At 52.0% G+C, this 19,643-nt stretch overlaps 8 protein-coding genes across 8 annotated transcripts; 6 read left to right on the top strand and 2 right to left on the bottom strand.

Moving 5' to 3' along the window:
* Positions 1–150: 150 nt before the first annotated feature.
* On the top strand, positions 151–1,963 carry BDV14DRAFT_173750 (DUF3429 domain-containing protein). The gene is made up of 5 exons (XM_073768790.1): positions 151–247; positions 381–614; positions 671–715; positions 804–1,028; positions 1,095–1,963. The coding sequence occupies exons 2-5, from the start codon at positions 396–398 to the stop codon at positions 1,518–1,520; spliced, it is 915 nt and encodes a 304-aa protein (XP_073628076.1). The 5' UTR covers positions 151–247; positions 381–395; the 3' UTR covers positions 1,521–1,963.
* An 85-nt stretch (positions 1,964–2,048) lies between these two features.
* Positions 2,049–3,613, top strand: BDV14DRAFT_62743 (sucrase/ferredoxin-like domain-containing protein). Its single transcript, XM_073777177.1, has 2 exons — positions 2,049–2,685; positions 2,805–3,613. Exons 1-2 carry the CDS (start codon positions 2,293–2,295, stop codon positions 3,537–3,539), a joined length of 1,128 nt encoding a protein of 375 aa, XP_073628075.1. The 5' UTR covers positions 2,049–2,292; the 3' UTR covers positions 3,540–3,613.
* Positions 3,614–5,044: 1,431 nt separating this feature from the next.
* Positions 5,045–5,847, top strand: BDV14DRAFT_173747 (uncharacterized protein). The gene is made up of 3 exons (XM_073768789.1): positions 5,045–5,400; positions 5,456–5,489; positions 5,542–5,847. Exon 1 carries the CDS (start codon positions 5,080–5,082, stop codon positions 5,245–5,247), a length of 168 nt encoding a protein of 55 aa, XP_073628074.1. The 5' UTR covers positions 5,045–5,079; the 3' UTR covers positions 5,248–5,400; positions 5,456–5,489; positions 5,542–5,847.
* BDV14DRAFT_208944 (SET domain-containing protein) lies at positions 5,687–6,476 on the top strand (the record flags this gene model as incomplete). Its single annotated transcript, XM_073775525.1, has 1 exon — positions 5,687–6,476. One exon carries the CDS (start codon positions 5,687–5,689, stop codon positions 6,248–6,250), a length of 564 nt encoding a protein of 187 aa, XP_073628073.1. The 3' UTR covers positions 6,251–6,476.
* Positions 6,477–8,998: 2,522 nt separating this feature from the next.
* BDV14DRAFT_200370 (uncharacterized protein) lies at positions 8,999–9,925 on the top strand (the record flags this gene model as incomplete). The annotated part of the gene is made up of 1 exon (XM_073773498.1): positions 8,999–9,925. One exon carries the CDS (start codon positions 8,999–9,001, stop codon positions 9,923–9,925), a length of 927 nt encoding a protein of 308 aa, XP_073628072.1.
* Positions 9,926–10,128: 203 nt separating this feature from the next.
* On the top strand, positions 10,129–11,565 carry BDV14DRAFT_200369 (uncharacterized protein; the record flags this gene model as incomplete). Its single annotated transcript, XM_073773497.1, has 1 exon — positions 10,129–11,565. One exon carries the CDS (start codon positions 10,129–10,131, stop codon positions 11,563–11,565), a length of 1,437 nt encoding a protein of 478 aa, XP_073628071.1.
* An 88-nt stretch (positions 11,566–11,653) lies between these two features.
* Positions 11,654–15,798, bottom strand: kgd1 (alpha-ketoglutarate dehydrogenase KGD1). Its single transcript, XM_073768788.1, has 5 exons — positions 15,524–15,798; positions 15,101–15,436; positions 12,990–15,034; positions 12,568–12,941; positions 11,654–12,520 (listed from the first exon to the last, which is right to left on the bottom strand). The coding sequence occupies exons 2-5, from the start codon at positions 15,290–15,292 to the stop codon at positions 11,982–11,984; spliced, it is 3,150 nt and encodes a 1,049-aa protein (XP_073628070.1). The 5' UTR covers positions 15,293–15,436; positions 15,524–15,798; the 3' UTR covers positions 11,654–11,981.
* A 269-nt stretch (positions 15,799–16,067) lies between these two features.
* On the bottom strand, positions 16,068–19,503 carry BDV14DRAFT_173739 (uncharacterized protein). The gene has a single exon (XM_073768787.1). It carries the CDS (start codon positions 19,222–19,224, stop codon positions 16,177–16,179), a length of 3,048 nt encoding a protein of 1,015 aa, XP_073628069.1. The 5' UTR covers positions 19,225–19,503; the 3' UTR covers positions 16,068–16,176.
* Positions 19,504–19,643: the final 140 nt, after the last annotated feature.

Here is a 19,643-nt window from a genome sequence, read left to right as displayed (position 1 = left end):
CGGGTGCCTTCCCCATACGGCAAAGCGCGGCACGACCCAGTTCGAGCTCCGAGAGCTGCCGGGTTGCTTGCCTGACAGCCTGGGGCATACCGGAGCTCAATCTGCGGATCTGGTGCTCTTCGTCCCCCGAACCGGACATTACCGCACCTGTGCATAATATAACCTCGCCCATTCGTTGTCTTGAGGATAGACTGCTCCCAACGCCAGAAATCTCCGCTCTTTTGAGTCAATACTCTTCAGCTTCAAGGTGAGCACATTGACTGGCTATTTTCTATACTGCTTGCCGCACTCCACCGCTCAATTGGGCGGAGGGGTCACTACCGAGCTTCATCCGATCTTTGCAACGAACTCTGCTAACGCAAGCTTCCGGTTGAGAATAGCTGCCTTAGACGACAATGCTGTACAGACAAACCGCTGCCCGCTCTGTCCTCAGGGCCCTCTCCAGCTCCAATGCCTCCGTGGCCCGCTCATCGCTGGTGAACAATGTGTTCAAGGCTCAGTTGACCTCTTCCGCTCGCGCTCCGGCCCGCCCGACCATCGCTTCCAGCCTTGCCCTCACTGCTCACAAGCCTGTCACCACCGCTCTCGTCCGCTATTCCTCTTCTTCCAGCAAGGTGAGAGAGTCGCAAGTCAATAACTCGCTCAATTGCTGATCTATGTTACGTTCCAGAGCGACGAGGATGTTGATGTCATGGCTGGTATCAAGGGTGACGCGGTACGTGTTGCTTTAGATTAGTTCTCCCTTGTCTTTGGGGGTTTCGATCAACTGGTAACCTTTCACTAACATGCAAATCGACATATAGAAAGTCATCAAGGAGACTTTCAGCCTTGACGCTGTCCCCAAGGACGCTATGTTCCTTGGAATGGCTGGTGTGATCCCATACCTTGCTACATCCTTGCAGACCGTCTACCTTGCTTATGAGGTCAACCACGCTCATTCCACCGGCGATGGTCTCATCTTCTCCGGCGAGAGCGCCGAGCTTATGCTTCACATGCTCGAGCCCATCCAGGTCGGATACGGTGCCGTCGTAAGTACTTATAGTTCCGCCATCAAGACATGAAATGAAAGGAAACCGCTAACTTTTCCGTTATAGATCCTCTCCTTCCTTGGAGCTGTCCACTGGGGTCTCGAGTGGGCTGGCTACGGTGGTCGTTTCGGCTACCGCCGCTACGCTGCCGGTATCGTTGCCCCCGCCGTTGCCTGGCCTACTCTGCTCCTCCCCGTTGAGCACGCTCTGATCACCCAGTTCCTCGCTTTCACCTTCCTCTACTACAACGACGCCCGTGCTTCCGTCAAGGGTCTCGCTCCCCAGTGGTACAGCATGTACCGCTTCGTCCTGACCTTCATCGTCGGTGCCAGCATTGTCGCCACCCTTGTCGGTCGTGAGCAGATCTCTGGCCTCGTTGCCCGGGACCACAACATCTCCGAGAAGATCAACGCTCTTCTCTTCCTCCAGAAGAAGGAGAAGGAGGAGGCCGCCGCCCGTCTTGCTGCCGAGAAGGAGGACGACGAGGAATAGATGCGCCATCCCAAACAAAGTATAGGACGGAGTGGTTCTGGATAGGTGGTGGAGTGTGGATGTTGATACCAGCAGCATGGTGTGACACTGTAAAGATGTCTCTAATCCCTTTTATTTGTCATACTCGAATTTCTTGTAGATTACGCACGGAATCAACAAACCAGTAGCCTGGTTTTGTCTTTTGTTTCATTTGATATTGAACTGTATTCCACTCCGTTGGAAAAGTGCTGATATGGAAGTGGGGGGATCAAGATATATATATACATATATATGCCGCGGCAGATGAATTCTATTCTATTGCCGAGCACCAATTACAAAGGTCCTCAAGCCCCAAGAAATGCACTATGAAGTAACCTGGAGAAAACAAATCTCAGATATCAACAGTTAATTTTCCCAACGATAATTGCGCACGGTGTTCAATGTCCACAGTGCCCATTCTTGCGACATTGCGGGAACGCATCTAACTCCAAACCGTACCTAACTCCGACATACTCCAACGCCAATCTTGGCGCCCAATGACATTCTTTCGGTTCAGCGATTGATAAGATCCGATCATTCTCACATCATCCTCCACATATCCGAATCTCCGAGAGTCTTGAACCCATTATTATCCCCCCTCATTGCGCAAAGATTTAGGTTAGAGTTACACAATAATAGTCTCGCGGAGTGAGGCGTGCAAAAAAAGCAAAAAAGGACTTGAGTTCGACCGGTCGTCCCTTACAACGCTAGTCTATGCGACGCTAGAAGATCAAGACAAGACAAGACAAGAAAGATGCAGTCCATCCTCCGCCGCGGCGCGTCCCTCTTCACGCCCTCTCCCTCTCCCTCCCCCTCCCAATCGAAACCCTCGACGCCAAACCCCAATGCGCGACCGATCCTGAGCTCAGCGGACTTCACGAAGGCCCCCGCGCCCGAGTCACTCTTTGACAAGACGAACCCCGCGACAGACGGTGACGACTGCGAGCATGACTGCGCGACGTGCACGATCAAGTACCCCGCGAAATTTGATGTCGATCAGGAAGATGAGCTTTATGGACACGTGAACGGGTGGTCGACGCATTTGCTTGTTGCGACGGGGAAGACGGACTGGGTGCGCGATGTTGCGGATGAGGAGGGGAGTGTTATGGAGGCTGTTGAGCGGGGTGGGGTGGCGCCTGGGAATGGGGTGAGTTCTTACAGTTTCCTTCCACTGTATCTAGTTTCGAGATGTTGCGCTTCTCCGTTGGCCGCGCAGTATCTTGTAGTCTGGGGTCATTCATGGCTAACAATATGTTTGTCTGACAGAAGTTGAAACTCTCCGCAAGTAACATGCCCGTCCCAGACGAATATCACGCCCACGAGAAAGGCCAGCAACCGACGACAGTCCTCCTCTTACCGAGCTTCACGATAATCGACCACGTCACGCCCCAGCTGGTACCAGATCTGATTCGCAACTTCGTCGACCCTGCCGTGACGAATACGACGCCGTTAACAGGGGTATCGAAACCAGCACAAGCGCCAGTCCCAGAAGGCCCAGAAGCAGGTTTGATGACAGAGGAACAAATCATGACATCTCTCAAATCCCGCCCCTGCCCACACGCCGCCGTTATCCTCCTCTGCTCGCAAAGAACACGAGACGCGCGATGCGGCCAGTCCGCGCCGCTCCTGCGCCGAGAATTTGACAGACACCTGCGCCCACTAGGCCTGCATCGAGACCTGGACGACGAACGACCCGGAGGCGTAGGAATCTACTTCATCAGCCACGTCGGAGGACACAAGTACGCCGGTAATGTAATTGTGTACCGAAGACGGGACTTTGATTGGTATAAGGCCGGGGAGGCGCAGGTGCCTGAAGCTGGGTCTGAGGCCCCGGAAGCAACTACAGATGAGGGCGCCTCGCAGTGTATTTGGCTCGCGCGGGTCCGCCCAGAAGACTGCGAGAATATTGTTAGGTATACAGTGCTGCAAGGCAAGGTTGTGAAGCCTGGGACGCAGCTTCGGGGTGGGTTTGATCGGGAGAGGGGGTTGATTAGTTGGTAGAGCTAGCATATGGTATATCAAGACAAGACTATCTATCTTACTACTAGATATAGAAACAATTGAGCATTAGGACCGCTTTGAAAAATACTGCAGCAGTTTTGCATACTCACATTTTCACATTATTCCGCCATATCTACTCTAATGACGTTTTCGTATCTCTGAGACTATAAACTAGATATGCACCTAGAATAGCCGTAATCATTTATGACTCGGCTATCAACGGACATCACCCGCACACGCAGCGTATGCGTATCACAGCTACCAAGCTACCCAATCCCAAGGCAGATGATCCGGGGATATATCTCCCAGCTAGTCAGGTTTCAGCCTCATTCCAGACATATACTCATTCTCAGCCAGACATTCCTCATCTGCGAGGATTCTTGAGAATCCTTCAACCTCAAATTGGGGAAACAACGCGAAGTGTCTTTCCATATGACTGACAGCTCATGCGAGGTAAACGTCAGCCAACGGAGTCTTAGGTTAAGCTGGACCCAGCGGTGGCCCGAAGGAAGTATTAAACCGTAGATAGGATGCTAAGTTGTGCCGTCGTTCTGTTCATTCTATATGACTATCCTAGGTAGGTATGAAGCAGAAATATGTTATGTTGACAACACTAAGACTTTAAGACTAGGTAGCAACCTAATCTGAGTAATTGGACCATGTACCCGACCTTACTCCTCGATCCTTTGAGTCGAATAGTACCCGTGACGCCAGAATGAGCGCTCATCCAAGCACCCGGGCACCGGGATACGGATCGATATCACCAACGACTGTCCCGCTATCTAGATACCCACCTACCCAACCACATCAGGGGATCAGGACGAAAGACGTGGAAACTTATGATCTGTTCTTACTCTTCTCTCCCATTTTCATCGCAATCCCAGCTTGACCGTCTCTGCGTCTTTGCAGAGACGACAACTCTTGACACCCAACATACTGCTTAGTGCCTGCCAGCCCTTCACGACAAGATGCGCAGGGTAAGAACGGGTAAGAACGCCATTCTGTTAATAGATATCTATAGATAATGTTCTGCAGTCTGTATGCTTGCATGCTGATATGGACATGGTTATCAACAGTGATCAACGACAAAATCTATTTGAGTATTACTTTTCCCAATACGATAGCATTGACGAGGAACACAAATTGCGACAACGATATCGTGAGTCAATGCGTGAAAAGCAAGCAAGCAAGCAAAGCAAACCTCGACCTGATGAGCCTTTCTCTGAGTAAGAGTCCGTCGCGCCTTCCCTACGAGTCGACCGTGTGTTTTCTCATAGTGTGAGGAAGGTTCGACCCTCCGCCGCTTTTTTCCAATTTACCCACGTCTTTACATAGGAAGGCGCACTGAACGACAGAGCCTTGAGAATCAAAGGTGCGACAGTAGGCGGGGCTGAGTCTAGAAGTCCTCATCGACACCGTGCCGCCTAGAAGGTGACAAAGAGATGCTCCAATTTAGTTTTGGCGTCGCCGAGAAGTCGTCTGACACAGACATTGCAGACACCAACGTCAACACCAACACTCACAGAATCCACCAAAAGGAATGAGACTGCATTATGACGAACGAGGCTCACCATCACTCATCAGCACCATGTTGAGCGTGGGTGCGATTGCGGGGGCTTATTTGTACGTACAGGCATTACTCTACTTCGCGTCTCTATGCACTTTCTTCCTGGTTATCAATTTCAGCCCAACTTTGCCGCTTCCCTAGTTCTAGCAAGGAGTTTGAGAGCGTGTCTGTCTCACTTTTCTACCAGCTTCGCGTTAACCAAACTTATCAGGGTCAGGGCGGTTGGTAAGAGGATAGAACCTGGATAGAAGCTGAACACCAAGGTGAACAACAGTGGGGGTAGAAGTATAGATGGCAAGTAAACACATCACCCTGATATGGTGTTCTGTTCTTGTCTGACTCGGGACAGCACGGAAGTACCAAGGAAAAAATGCATACGAACTGTATGAAGTCGATTCACGTTCATCTGCAGTCTGAGACCGCTGACGCATACAGTACGACTAACTAGTGGCGGAGCTTGACTTGCAGGTTTGCATTGAAATACCGTGGCCTGTGAGATAATGGCTTAAATAACAGTCTGGATGTCTCCCCTAGGGATGGTGTCCTGTCCTGATCATTATCTTTACCTGCCCACTTCAGCATGGCGGAATTCGTGCCCTCCTGGGGCCAGCCCACCCATCCGGATCGGCTTCAAGTCATCAAAGGTGATCAGCCCTTTCAATCCTCTGCTCGATCCCTCATTTCCCTCCCCGCGGGGGCCCTGTTTGCCAAAATCACCACTGCCACTCACGTCAATCAAACGACCTACACCTCCGTCGCTGATGGAGCCAACTCACGCATCGAGCTCAACTCAGACCTAGTTTACTGCAACCATTCGTGTCAGCCCAGCCTGATTTTTGACATGACCCGGTTTGAGGTCCGCGTCGTCGACAACCGCTCCCTCTCCGTCGGAGACGAACTCACATTCTTCTACCCAAGCAGCGAATGGGCAATGGTGCAGCCTTTCCAGTGTGAATGTATTGCGGGGGCTGACCAGTGCTTGGGACTGATCTCCGGATCGCGAGATCTCGAGCCGGACGTGCTGCAGCGATGTTGGCTGAATGATCATGTGTGGGGCCTGTTGGCTGAGAAGATGCAGCGCGCGAAGGAAACCCCATGCAGTGATCAGGTTCAGCACGGGTTGACGCAAAAGTCCGCTGCATAATCATGGAGTTCCTGCAGATCCGACTGGGTACTTGACTGCAGAGGATCTGAGGTCCTGCCAAGTACCGGATGGGCTATCGAAAATCGATACCAAAGCCAGCCCCGAACGCCAGGCAGGATATAAATTTTCAGTATTGAGTACGTAAATCAATTGACGTATGGCCATGTGCAGAGATGAGGAAAAAGCAATAAGAACATATATCCTCTGCATTACGAACTAGACTGGCTTATAGGTTAGTGGATAGCGATTAAAAGCCATCAAAGTCGATTTGTCGCATACATAAACTCCCTTGACTCAGCGGCTTGCGACGAAATTTGGAAAAGCGAACTCCGTGATATTGATACGGCCATTACATCTCCAGGCTTTAGGACCACGGCTCAATCTTATCCGTCCGATGTCGCTGCCGTACACCGGGAGTCATTGTCTACAACTATGTCTCTCCCCCTATGTATCAGGCTCTCAGTTTACTATGTCGAGCAAGATACAGCTAGCATGTGCTATTGTCTTTGGGCACTGGGGTTTATCCAACGATATCATCTATGGACTGACCCTAGTTGGACGAAACGGCCCTGTCGACGGCATCGACAAGCTCAGCGGGCCGACTATAACCACAATCCCATTCCGGTACAAACTGCGGTTGGAAAATAACATTCAGATGTGTCTAAGGGAGATTCATGATTGCCTTGTCGATATGATCCCGTACGAGCAAGTGGGCCTGCAGCATATTCGCGCCTTGAATTCCGAAACGGAGATTGCGTGTGATTTCCATTCGCAAGTCATCATCGAACTGGATAATATATCAGAAGAAGAGGTCTCGTTGCTCCGAGAACTCCCTTTGTGGGATGGGGATGAGTATTCATAGTTTGCTAGTTATCCGCTTCTACTCATCTGCAGAGTCACTCTTGACAGGCAGACGGTCCATCTTACTAGTAGTTTCGATACGGGCAGCCTCAGCTCACATGAAGTCTCTGCCGTTCTATGGCAGTTGAGCCATGTCCTAAATCAGATTATCCAGAACAAGAATCAGTCCCTAGCTGAGCTAGAGCTTATTGCCCCGCCCGACTGGTCTCGTCTGGTCGAGCTCAACTCAACCGTGCCTTCGCGCAGCGATCGATTGATCCATGATATGATATTCGAAAGCTGCAGACTTCAACCGGCGGAAAAGACAGTGATAGAGTCATGGGATGGTATCCTATCATACCACAAGCTACTTGTTGCTAGCTTTCAACTCGCAGAGCGCTTGAGTTCGAGAGGGGTTGGACCACAACAGGTTACAGCAGTGTGCATGGAGAAGTCCCGGGGGGCGATAGTCGCTATATTGGCCATCCTCAAAAATAGGGTCCGCCTGCATGATGATTGATCCCTCATATCCTACTACTCGTGTGGAAACTATGATTGAGCAAACGAATGCACAGTTTGCTGTGGTATCGCCCCTGACGAAGGGCTTGCTGGCTGGTCTGTCGTCCTGCCTAGTAGCCCTGGTGCCATTTGAGCTGAATGACTCACTTCTGACTGGCCCATCTCTATCTACGCAGTCAGTTGATTCCAGATCATCCATTCCACGTCAGGGTTCACGGGTACACCCAAGGGAATAGTGATAGAGCACACGAGTCTAACAACCGCAATGCCCGGGCTCCTAGAAGCTACCCAGCTTCATCCATCAGAGCGGGTACTCCAGTTTGCGTCTTACGCTTTTGACGCAATATTTTTGGAGATTTTTGGCTCCTTGCTCGCCGGTGCTTGCCTCTGCATACCATCAAACCAGGACCGAAAGTCGGACATAGCAGAATTCAATTGCCAATCCTCCGTTACTTGAGCGACCATGATCCCATCCACAACTAGCCTCCTCATAACACCGTCTAAAGTCCCATGTCTCCAGACACTGATTTTGGTCGGGGAGCAAGTCCCAACCAGTGTAGTTGACCAGCGGGCCGATCATTTAGCTCTTGACCTCGTTTCGCCCAATGCTCGGAGCGAAATAAGCAAGTGGAATACAACGCTCCCCCCGCCCGAGAATAAACGTGTCCATGATGGGATTCATTAGCAGTGTCTCATAGCACCCAATGCACCGGCTGTCTGCGCATGGGATGGCAATCTCACATATCAGGAGCTAGATAATCTCTCATCTAACTTTGCTCTCCATCTGCGTAAGAGTGCTTTCAAAATCGGGCCCGAGATATCCATTCCTATTGTCTCGGAAAGTCTCGCTGGGTGGCTGTCGCCATATTGGGCGTTATCAAGGCTGGCAGCGCCGTTCTTCTTCTTAATCCTAAGATACCATTTGAACGCTTGCGCACAATCTGTGAAGTTGTTGGTGCTTAAACAGTTGTTTCTTCTCGGTCCTGTGCGCATCTGGCGTCCGGACTGGCCAAAGCTGTGATTGTTGTCGGCCCTGGCAGCTTTCCCAAAAGCCAGAGTAGTAACCCTGAGATCTGGTCATCAAGTGCTGGATCTACCCCCCAAAGTGCCCTCTACGCAATCTTCACATCTGGATCCACAGGCAAACCAAAAGGGATTGTGATTGACCACAGTGCGTTCTATACCGGCTTACGCGAGCAAAAAAGACCACTTATACCTCGACGCAACATCACAAACACTCCAGTTCGCATCGCATATGTTCGACGTGAGTGTCGCGGATTACCTCTGGACGTTCTTAACAGGCGGCGGCTGCCTGTGCATCCCGCTGGAGGAAGACCTGCAAAATGACCTGCCAGGGGAGTCAAGAAGCTCCACGTCAACAGAATCGATATGACACCCTCATTGGCACGAGTTTACAAGCCTCAAGACATGCCGAGTCTCAAGACCATCTTGCTAGGCGGCGAACCAATGTCTCAAAGCGATGTGCAGAACTGGGCAGGCAAAAAAGGAATTCGCCTTGTAAACGGATACGGACCGTCTGAGTGCTTGGTCTGCTGCATATTAGCCGATGTGAATCCCAATTCTGAACCCTCCGTTATCGGCCATGCTTACAGGATCATTGCCTGGATTGTTGACAAGGATGGTCACAACCGTTTGATGCCTCCTGACGCCGTTAGTGAACTCTTGCTGGAGGGGCATACGCTGGCAAGAGGGTATCTAGACGAGCCTGAGAAGACAGCGGCAGCCTTTATAGACTTTCCTCCCGCATGGATACGGGAGTTGACTGGGAGGTCCACTTCACGGCTATATAAGACGGGAGACCTTGTGCAGTACGCTGCGAATGGGAGTGGAAGGATTCGATATATTGGACGCAAGGATACACAGATCAAGATCCGCGGTCAGAGGGTGGAGTTGGGGGAGATTGAACAGCAGATCCAGAAAGCAAGTTCATCAGCACTTTCTGATATTGTCGTCGAGGTGATGAATGGGTTAACACTGGTGGCATTCATATGCGGCAGCACCTCGAAATGGAAATGTTCCTTGAAAGAGACGAGGGCGGAGTTGTCGATGTTTACTCCTGCAATCTCGGAATCATTCGCTGAGGCTCAGGAGCTAGTCCAGACTATTACCAAGCGCCTGCCCTCATACATGATTCCAAGTCATTTCATTCCAATATCGCACGTCCCCATCTCGCCCAGCGGCAAGACAGACCGGCGCCTTCTGCGCGAGCGTGCATCATTAGTTTCCAAAAAAGAGTTAGATACGTATATCTCTTCCACGCACTATAATACTAACGCACAGCGACAAAACCAGTGACAGAAGCTGAACAGTTTCTTCAGAAGGTGGTGGCTGGTGCGCTTCGTCTTGGACTCAGTGAGGTAGGCATGGACGATGATTTCTTCCAGCTTGGAGGGGACTCTATACTTGCTAGCCGGCTGGTATCTCGAGCCCAGGAATCTAGGTTTTCTTTTTGAGTCACAGATGTCCTTCAATCACCGAAGCTGTCCAAGTTGGTCTTGATGCGCGCTGGCGATAATGACACAATATACGGCATCGCCGGTAATGATGGTGTCGTATCAAGCATGAACTACCTCGGATTCGCAGACACGGACAGTATGACTGAAACAGTCCTATCTTCTGGATCCTATTCTTTCTTGAAAGACAATGTCCATGAGATATTGCCTGTACCCGAGGCAACACAGCGCATGATGTTTCAACCGCCTGAATACTGGGCACTCAACATCGAGGGACCTATAGATTTCGACCGGCTACAATGGGGCTGCACGGAGCTAGTCCACCGCCATGAGATCTTGCGGACCGTCTTCGTCTCATTCAAAAATCGATCTCTGCACGTGGTGCTTGGCCAGATTGCGACGGAAATCCAGCGTCTACCAGGACTCCGTGCGAACCTGGATGGGGTTGTAGACCAGCATCGGCGCGAAGACCCCATTTCTGTTCCGACGATCGACCATCCTGTCGCACAATTTACTCACATTCAAGGCGAGCATGACAAGCTGATCCTGGTGGTGCGTCTTAGCCATGCCCAATTTGATGGATACAGCTTGCACACACTCTGGCATGACTTGGAATGTCTATATGAAGATCAAGGCACGCGCCTTTCTCCACCAGCGAGACTATCCTCGCATATCCAACAATGGATCAAAGCCCAGCATCAAGAGGAAGCTTTCAAGTACTGGAAAGAGGTCCTGGGGGGATCAACAGTGACGCGGATAAACAACTCAATCTTTGATGACAACAGCCATGCAACCCACTCTCGAGAACCTCATCTCATCACTGCCTCACACCGCGCCCACCTCGGGACAGCCATTATCCCACACTCAATCACCCAAGCCTCGCTCGTCAAAGCAGCATGGGCTTTCCTCCTGTCCCGTCTAAAAGACACGCAAAGCGTGGTTTTCGCCCAAACCTCCAATGGCCGCAACCACGCATCCCCAGAATCGAATGCTCATCAGCTCGTCAACATGTCTCTCAATCATATCCCCGTCCGCGTCACTCTAAACCCGTCCTGGACAGCCCTTGACCTCATGCAGTCCATTCAAACCCAATACACCACTAGCCTACCGTACGAACTCCTAGACTTCAGCGCCATAGTCAAACAGTCAACGTCCTGGCCTCATGGGACAACACACCAAAACAACCTCGTCCATCAGAATATAGACCCCGACGAGCCGTTTCCTTTTGGGCCCACCGCAACCGCGCAAGTTACGTGCTCGTATGAGTGGCCCCAGCCACCGGTTGAGATCCTGATCGAGTCAAAACCGCTGTTGGATGGTGATGGATATGGCAATGTCGGGTTGCAGCTGACGATGGATATACGCGGTGGTGTGTTGAATCAAGTCAATGCGGATCTTGTGGTGCAGAAGCTCGCGCGGCTAGTTGAGGCGTTTTCGAACACACCAGATGAATCTCTTGAGACGTTTGGTGATGTTATCTAGCGGTGATGAATCGCTTGATACCCATATGTTTAACACATGTGTTTAATCTATGACATGGCACAAGGAACAGATCTTCAAGAGCTCAAGAACGAATGCTATTACACCAACATATTTATTTTACATATACGCAAAAAGACACTATTCTAGGTACACAGGCCAGCCCAGGAAATAATATGCCAGGGTGAAACCCCAAATACCAACAATGCCCGACAGATGCAAAAAAAAAAAACTGGAGAAAAGCAAGAAGTACATAGGAAAAACCAGTCGTACAATGGGCAGAACCAAAAAAGGGAAATTGAAGTAGACAGACGCTGAGCCCGCTGCTTTCTTCTGAAATAAATCACTTTGAAAGAGATATAACACCACCTCACCTCACTTCACATCTCACACCACTTGCTGCTTGCGCTGTAACTAATCTATTCGCCCTTAAGACGCTCCTGGTGGACGGAAAACGCATCCTCAAGGAACTCCTGCTCCTCCTTCAAGTGGACGGACTTGAGACCCGTAGCGACGGAAGCAGACGGCGAGCGACCAGCATACAGGACGTGACGACGGTTGTGGTGCTCCGTGGCGTTAAGCAGAGTCTCAATACGGGGCTGGACGTAGCTCCATGAACCAGCGTTCAAGGGCTCCTCCTGGGCCCAGACGACGTTGCGGGCGTTGGGGTAGCTGTCGAGGTTCTCCTTGAGCTGGGCCCAGGGGAAGGGGTGGAGCTGCTCGACGCGGGTGATGGCTGTGTTGCGGATGTTGTTGGCCTCACGGTGCTTGGTGAGGGCGGCGTAGACCTGGCCTGAGCAGAGGATGACGCGCTCGATCTTCTCGGGCTCGTCGATGGCGGTTCCGTGGGCGGGGTCGGGGATGATCCATTGGAAGTGGGAGTCGTCGGTGAACTCTTCGATGGAAGAACGGGCAATGGGATGACGGAGGAGGGACTTGGAGAAGAAGATCACGAGGGCTACAGAATTAGCTTGATTCAATGTGTAAAGGGTAGAGGAAACATACGCTTGCGGAATTGACGGTGGATCTGGCGACGCAGCAAGTGGAACAGATTGGCGGGGCTGGTCATGTAGGCAATTTGCATGTTGCAGTCCTGGTGCTGGCGGTCGAGCTTGTCCTGGGAGGGGAAGACGCGGGGCTCCTCGTTACAGAGCTGGAGGTAACGCTCCATACGACCGGAAGAGTGCTCAGGACCCTGGCCGTCGTAACCGTGAGGAAGAGACAGAATCAGACCAGAACGCTGCAGCCACTTAGACTCTCCAGAAGCAATGAACTGGTCAATGATACATTGAGCGTTGTTGGCAAAGTCACCGAACTGGGCCTCCCACATGACAAGGGCGTTGGGGGAGGTCAAAGAGTAACCGTACTCGAAACCAAGACTAAAAAGGTTAGACAAAGTCAAAAGAGCGATAAAAGGTGATACTTACGCTCCAAATTCACTGAGGGAAGAGTTGGAGATGACGAAGCTGCCCTGGTCCTTGCTAATGTGCTGGAGAGGAGTGTAGGTAGACTCGGTCTCCTGGTCATGGAGGACAGCGTGACGCTGAGAGAAAGTACCACGCTCAACATCCTGACCGGACACGCGGACGTGGTAACCCTCGTTGACAAGAGAACCGAAAGCAAGAGCCTCAGCAGTAGCCCAGTCAATGTTCTTACCCTCGTCAACGGTCTTCTTACGGTTGGTAAGAATACGCTTGAGGTTGCGGTGCAGAGTGAATCCCTCGGGAGCACCGCTGATCTTATCGGCGACGTTCTTGAGAACAGGGGGCTCGACAGCAGTAGGCAGATGAGGCAGGACCTCAGTGGCGAGCTCCTTGGGGCTCTTGAAGCCGTTCCAGGCAGAGGTCAGCCACTCCTTACCGGTAGGCTGGTAGTCCTTGCTGCGGTCGAAGCTGTCGTTGAGCATACCCCAGACCCACTTCTTGTGCTCGTCAATGTCCTCCTTGGTGAAGGTGCCCTCGGAGATGAGCTTCTCAACGTACATGTCAAGCTGGAGCTTCTTCTCGGCAACACGCTTGTACATCAGAGGCTGAGTGAAAGAGGGCTGGTCGGTCTCGTTGTGACCCTGCTTACGGTAGCAGACAATGTCAATGACAACGTCGCTCTTGAACTCGGCACGCCAGTCAGCAGCGATCTGGCAGACGTAGTTGACAGCCTCAACATCATCAGCATTGACGTGGAAGACAGGAGCGTCAATAGACTTGGCAATGTCCGAACAGTAGGGAGTGGAACGAGCGAAACGAGGGTCAGTGGTGAAACCGATCTGGTTGTTCACGACGATATGGATGGTACCACCGGTGGAATAAGCGGGCAGAGAGTGGAATCCCATGGTCTCGTAGACGATACCCTGAGCAGCAAAGGCAGCGTCACCGTGAAGCAAGACACCCATGGCAGTGTCAAAGTTTTTCTCGTCGTTGTTGAAGTGCTGGATGGCGCGGGCCTTACCCAACACAACGGGGTCCTCGGCTTCGAGATGCGACGGGTTGGCGACAAGAGAGAGCTGCACGCGCTTACCAGAAGGAGTAGGACGCTCAAAGTTCATACCCAAGTGGTACTTGACATCACCGGATCCCTCGTCGGATGGCTCAGTGGAACCGGCGAATTCACTGAAGATGGACTCGTTGGGCTTACGGACGACGTTGGACAGGACGTTGAGACGACCACGGTGAGGCATACCGATAACAATGTCCTTGATGCCGTAGTCGACACTGCGGTCAATCAAAGCCTTCATACCGGGCACAAGGGTTTCGCAACCCTCGAGACCGAAACGCTTGTCGTTGGGGAACTTGGTGGCAAGGAAAGTCTCGAAGCTGGAACTCCAGATGAGACGGTCGAGAATGCGGCGCTTGTCATCGACTGAGTACTTGTAGGGCTCGGGAACCTCGAAGCGGTCACGGATCCAGTCGCAAGGCTTGCGGTCGGGGATGTGAATGTACTCGACACCGTAAGATCCACAGTAGATCTTCTCGCAAGCAGCAATGATCTCACGGAGAGACATCTTCTTGCGGGACTCGCTAGCGAAACGGGGCAGGATACCGGGACCAAGGTCGAATTCTTCGTCGAGATCGCGCTCGGTGAAACCGTAGTGGTCCAGCTCAAGCTCCTTGGGCTTGCTGTAACCAAAGGCCTCGGCATCGCCACGGATGCCCAGTGGATCAATCTTAGCCTTGTGGTGACCACGGGCCTGGTACGCGCGAACAAGCAGCTGGACCTTCAAGTGTTTCGTGACATCGGTGCCCTCGGAGAGACCGAGACCGGCGCCGGGCATCTGCTGGTGAACACCGCCGGTGGGTGTGGGAACAAGAGTAGGAGGGGGCTGGAAGGCCTGGGAAACGGGCATCTTGCCCTCTTCCATGTTGCGGAAATATGTCTGCCAAGAGATATGGACGCTGGAAGGGTCGTTCTTCCACGCGACGTACATCTCGTCGATGTAGTTCGCGGTGTTTCCCTGAAGGAAGGAGTCGCTGGCGGCCTAGAGAAAGTATAGTATGTGATTAGCCAAGCGCATCAAAGCCATCTGAAGAGAGTTCCATCTTACCACGCCAGAGTCCTCGGCGGACGAGGCATACCATCTCTTGCCAACAAGGGCGAGAGGTCGGCGGGTAGCCAGGCTGAATTTTGAGCTCGAGTCGGCACGTCTAACTGTGGAAGCGAGAGACATTGAACGTCTACATGACGAGCAGGCGGCACCGCGCAGGGCGGTCGCCTTCATGGCTGTTGAGCGAAACATTGCGGGTTTTTTCCGTGCTCGAATAGCTCACGAACCGGGGCAAGTGAGCTAGGAACTTTTATGACGTTGGTAAAGTCGCGTAAGGCACAACGACCCGGACAGGAGAAAAGATGGTGTAGTATAAAGATTAGACACGAATGAGATCTATAAGGATCATTCAGAAGTGCGGGTCAGCAGACAGCTCGCTTTGCATGAGGCATATTTGGCAGCGGATCAAGGGAAAAACTGCACCGAATGGGCGACGGACAACTTGACCAGTTAAAACAGGTGTCGACTAGAATTGCCGCAGCACCTGTGTAGAAACGCGACTCATCAGAGAGAGCTGAGCACTCTCTGACAACAAGGAGTAAAATGGGAGGGGAGATGGAGGAGAAGAGATCGCAAGTGAAGCAGAAGCAAAGAACGGGAATGACGGGAGGTTCCAAGGTTGTTTCAGTAGAAGCAGAAGGACAAGGCCAGTCGGCTATGGCGGACGGATGGCGGACTGTGGCTCAGGCTCTGTACTGTAACTTCGTAACAGAAACCGAATGACTGGCTGCAATCCGTCCTGCGCGCCACTGATGACTCAGCCCGAGGTCCATCCGAGCAACATCACGGGCCGACCAAGCACACCGCCACACCCGGCTATGACCATGTCCGGCAAGCGGGTTTTTGCGGATACGCGGATATGCTTGACAGACAGACAACAATATACTTTGGGAGATGCGGTCCATTTCTTGATATAGAGATTATGATTATGCAGTTAGTATGCAAACAAGTTACACAAATCCAGAATGCCAACAGATCCCAGCCAAAACCTCAGGTCATTGCATCGTAGCTATACAAGCGCTAATTCAATCAAAAGTGGGTGTATATATGAAAGAAAGAATAATTAAAAGCAGTCTCTACTGCTGCTCCCCTTCCCCTCGCTGCGGGGGAAGAGGGTAGGCCCATGCAGATTCTCGAATGGGTGACTCAAGGAAGTCTGGCGGAGCAGTGTGCACCGTCGGACTCACATCTGATAAGGCAAGACTGCCTCTGTTTGATGCGGGATATTGTTGGGGTGGCGGACTGGCGCTGCTGCTGCGGAGACTGCCATTGCTTCCACCCCAAGCGTCACGTCGAAGCTTCATAAGTGCGCTCAGCGACATCTCGTCATCAATGCTATTAAGGTCAACTAGCTGCGCAAGCCCAGGACTTGACACGGACTGGTTGGGATGCGCGACCCCATGAGCAGTGACCGATATGATTGAGTTGCGAGTGCTCCATTCACTGCGCTCTGTGATGGGCGTCAGACTAGGCTCTCGGAATATGCCACGGCCGCTTTTGGAACGCGAGATGCCATCAGCGCCTCGGGGACCAAAGTAGCCTCCATTGGTAAGTTCTGAGCCATTCCCGTTGGCCTGCGCGTAGAAACCAAATTCATGTCCATAAAAGCCCTCGTCGTCGTTCTCCAAAGCTTCCGCATTGGCAGCCGCTATTATCGGGTCATCGTAAAGCAAGTCATCGTTATCATCGTAGTCAAAGTCTTCAAACACTTCATCAAAGGAAACCATGTCCATTGCTTGACTGATACGGCTTTCGTCTGAAACAAGTCCTGGTTGCGAGTCGGCAGTCTGGGCACTTTCCTGTGCCATAGATCGTTCACTGACACTTGTAGTGTGTACAAGACGGCCCTTTGCGGATTGATTGGCTGCATCTGCGAGAGCATTGTGAAAAGCTTCCAGATTATGCTCAGACAAAATCCCACTGTGAGAGTTTGCAAGCTCTGGGGGATGCATATTTCCAGCGACGCTACCGTACCTCCTCGGGGCGAAACCTTGATGTTGCTGGCTAGCTATACTCGACATGTGTTTCAGGCCATACGAGTCTGCTGCTTCCTCATTTTGAGGCTGCGCGGATTGTTTTCGTTCATATAGATGACTCGTGGGATCGTCAAATACAGATTCGTCAAACGTCTCTCCAGGGCCTTGCACGTCAAGCTCTCCGAATTCCCCATCATCAAAGTATAGATCATCCTCGTCCGGAATGGGCTGCAATGGAACGCTTTGCATTTGCTGGGGAGGAGCCGTAGAAGCCATGGGCGGCTTTCGCTCGTAAAGATGGCTTGTCGGGTCGTCAAAGACAGACTCGTCAAACTTCTCTCCCAAGTCTTGGACGTCAAGTTCGCCAAACTCTCCGTCATCAAAGTACATGTCATCAGACTGCACCGGAAGGTTCGCCAGATCCGTAGACTCCCGTATGAAAGTCTTTGACGCATCTGCTTCATCAGAGTATACAGAACCATCTGATAGCTGATCTTCTTCAACTTCCTCTTTAAGAGGGTAGGGAGGTTGGCCTTCTTGCACTTTTGGTACCTCGGGTTGGACAGGACTAGCAACGACGGGCGAAAGATTAGGCGCGAGCCAGGACCTGTTCAATGCATTTCCCGGGGCGGAGAAATTCTTGAACTCGTCGTCTTCATCAGCGTCCACATCCAAATAAGGAATTTCTTCCTCGAGACCATCCATGTCATCAAACATGTCGTTATCATAGTCATCTTCAACGTCGCTATATTCACCGTTCAGCCGCGCTTGGGCTCTCCGCTCGGCTTCTTTTTCTTTATGCTTCTCTTCCAAAAGTTTCTCCTGGGTCGAGGAGCCAACGCCACTGAGGTCGAAGCTAAATCGGGAAGCATTGCTCTTGAAATGCTTCGGCAGCCCAGAGAGTTGTTGCGGCAGGTCGAACTCGACAGTATCCGAGTCTTCAGCACTTTTGTGTGTATTGACCTCCTCGGCTTCGGGAACTGGTACTGGCTGCTTCTCCGCTTCAGAAGCTGGCTGCTCCTTGGGCGGTTGCTCGGGAATGGAAGATGGTAGATTTCTGGCAAAGACGGGCAGTGATTGAGGACTGCGGTCTCGGTTCGAAGGATCCGTCAATAAAGATGACTGCAGGTAAGCTTTCTTTTCAACTTGTAAAGCTCTTTTATCATCCTCAAAGTGCTCTTTGAAAACTGGCGAGTAATCGTTATGCTTTTTCGACTGATCCGACAAAGGAGAGTAGGGACTCTTTGGATCGCTGGCCCGAGTTTTGGCATCATCACTAGTATAATCATACGCAGTGGCGCTCGGAGGTACCGGTGGGCTGATCTGTTCAGGTGCTGCAGATAATTGACGGCGAGGACGAGGTGCCGAGAAGTCGTGGACGATATTGCCTCGAATGCGCGGGTCGTAGTCATCTGGAATAGCTGGGACAATGTTCTTGTTGCCTTTATTCACATCTTCCGCTCGCAGTGCCGCCACCTGGTGTGAGCGCCTCTTGGCCAAAAGTGACATGGGGTTCAAAAGGTGTAGCATTGCCTTGCCAGACCTCTGCGGAACAGGCTCCACAGGTTGTACATCACGATCAACCGCCCGACGACTCATGGGCCCCTCATACCGAGAATCCTTCTGCGAAGCGGATAGCTTATCTTTCGGCGACTCGTCGGGAGAGGCTCGAAATCGGCGATGCCCTGATGGCGCCATTCCGGGCGAGATTGAGCGCCTCGACGGCCCGTCGACGGCCTTAGGGTATAATCGATCTTGGGCAGAGGTTGTTCGGTATGGTGAAGTAGGTTTGGGGGAGTTCTCGTGGGACGGCTCTGTGACCTCGGGGGGCTGCGAGTGATTTGGTTGGGATGTGAGTTCTCTATCGCTTTCGGCGCTCGATCGTGGTCGTGAAGGGTTCGCGGGGGGGGACGAAGCGGCAGTCAGGGACGATGGCGCATCAGAGACGATTGCTTTTTCTCCATTGAATTCCGACTTATGCGAAGTCACCTCCGGTGCGGTGTACTTTTCAAAGACCAAGGCCGCCGAATCAGGGATCAGCGGCAGCTTGGGGGGACTGCTACTAGAGCCTTGTCCTTTCGCGGGAGTTTGAGAAGCCGGAGGAACAGGGGACAGATGATTCGAGCGGCGCTTCCAATATGACAACATCTCAAACGGCGCTTAAGCGAGCCTCGCAGGATCGAGCTCGTGGCCGTCGGCTCGGATAAGAGATTCGAATCGCTCAGGAAACGCAGCAGCGTCCCATTTTGTCGAGCACAATCCTTGGTCAGTCCGGATCCAGCTCTGCGGAGGATTCGTGGGGCACATGCAGCCACTCAAGTCTGCGTAAGCACCGGCCCTGTGGGTGGGCGGATATCAAGAACTATAACATGGATCGAGCACTCAAACAAAAGTTGTTTCAGGGAGACGGGCGTGGCAAATGTTGGGGCGATGTCGTCAAGAGCAATTTGAAGTTTTGGTCTGCGCGTCAGGAATTTTACGTCCGAAAACGGTCTGCGCGTCACACTGTGAGGGACACAACATAGTACCACATGGAATTAATTCTCTATCGACCATAATCTGATCTT

This window comes from Aspergillus stella-maris (assembly GCF_047715825.1).
Source record: "Aspergillus stella-maris strain CBS 113639 unplaced genomic scaffold BDV14scaffold_28, whole genome shotgun sequence".
NCBI classification, from domain to species: Eukaryota; Fungi; Ascomycota; class Eurotiomycetes; order Eurotiales; family Aspergillaceae; genus Aspergillus; species Aspergillus stella-maris.
Note: the sequence above shows the minus strand (reverse complement) of the source record. Positions and strands in the feature narration are given on the sequence as shown.

Coding starts and splice junctions, on each gene's coding strand:
- BDV14DRAFT_173750 (XM_073768790.1), top strand. CDS start 396: ATGCTGTACAGACAAACCGCTGCCCGCTCTGTCCTCAGGGCCCTCTCC. Junction 615..670: donor ATTCCTCTTCTTCCAGCAAG/GTGAGAGAGTCG, acceptor GTTACGTTCCAG/AGCGACGAGGATGTTGATGT. Junction 1,029..1,094: donor AGGTCGGATACGGTGCCGTC/GTAAGTACTTAT, acceptor TTTCCGTTATAG/ATCCTCTCCTTCCTTGGAGC.
- BDV14DRAFT_62743 (XM_073777177.1), top strand. CDS start 2,293: ATGCAGTCCATCCTCCGCCGCGGCGCGTCCCTCTTCACGCCCTCTCCC. Junction 2,686..2,804: donor GGGTGGCGCCTGGGAATGGG/GTGAGTTCTTAC, acceptor TTTGTCTGACAG/AAGTTGAAACTCTCCGCAAG.
- BDV14DRAFT_173747 (XM_073768789.1), top strand. CDS start 5,080: ATGAGACTGCATTATGACGAACGAGGCTCACCATCACTCATCAGCACC.
- kgd1 (XM_073768788.1), bottom strand. CDS start 15,292: ATGTTTCGCTCAACAGCCATGAAGGCGACCGCCCTGCGCGGTGCCGCC. Junction 12,942..12,989: donor TCCCTCAGTGAATTTGGAGC/GTAAGTATCACC, acceptor TAACCTTTTTAG/TCTTGGTTTCGAGTACGGTT. Junction 12,521..12,567: donor CCACCGTCAATTCCGCAAGC/GTATGTTTCCTC, acceptor CTAATTCTGTAG/CCCTCGTGATCTTCTTCTCC.
- BDV14DRAFT_173739 (XM_073768787.1), bottom strand. CDS start 19,224: ATGTTGTCATATTGGAAGCGCCGCTCGAATCATCTGTCCCCTGTTCCT.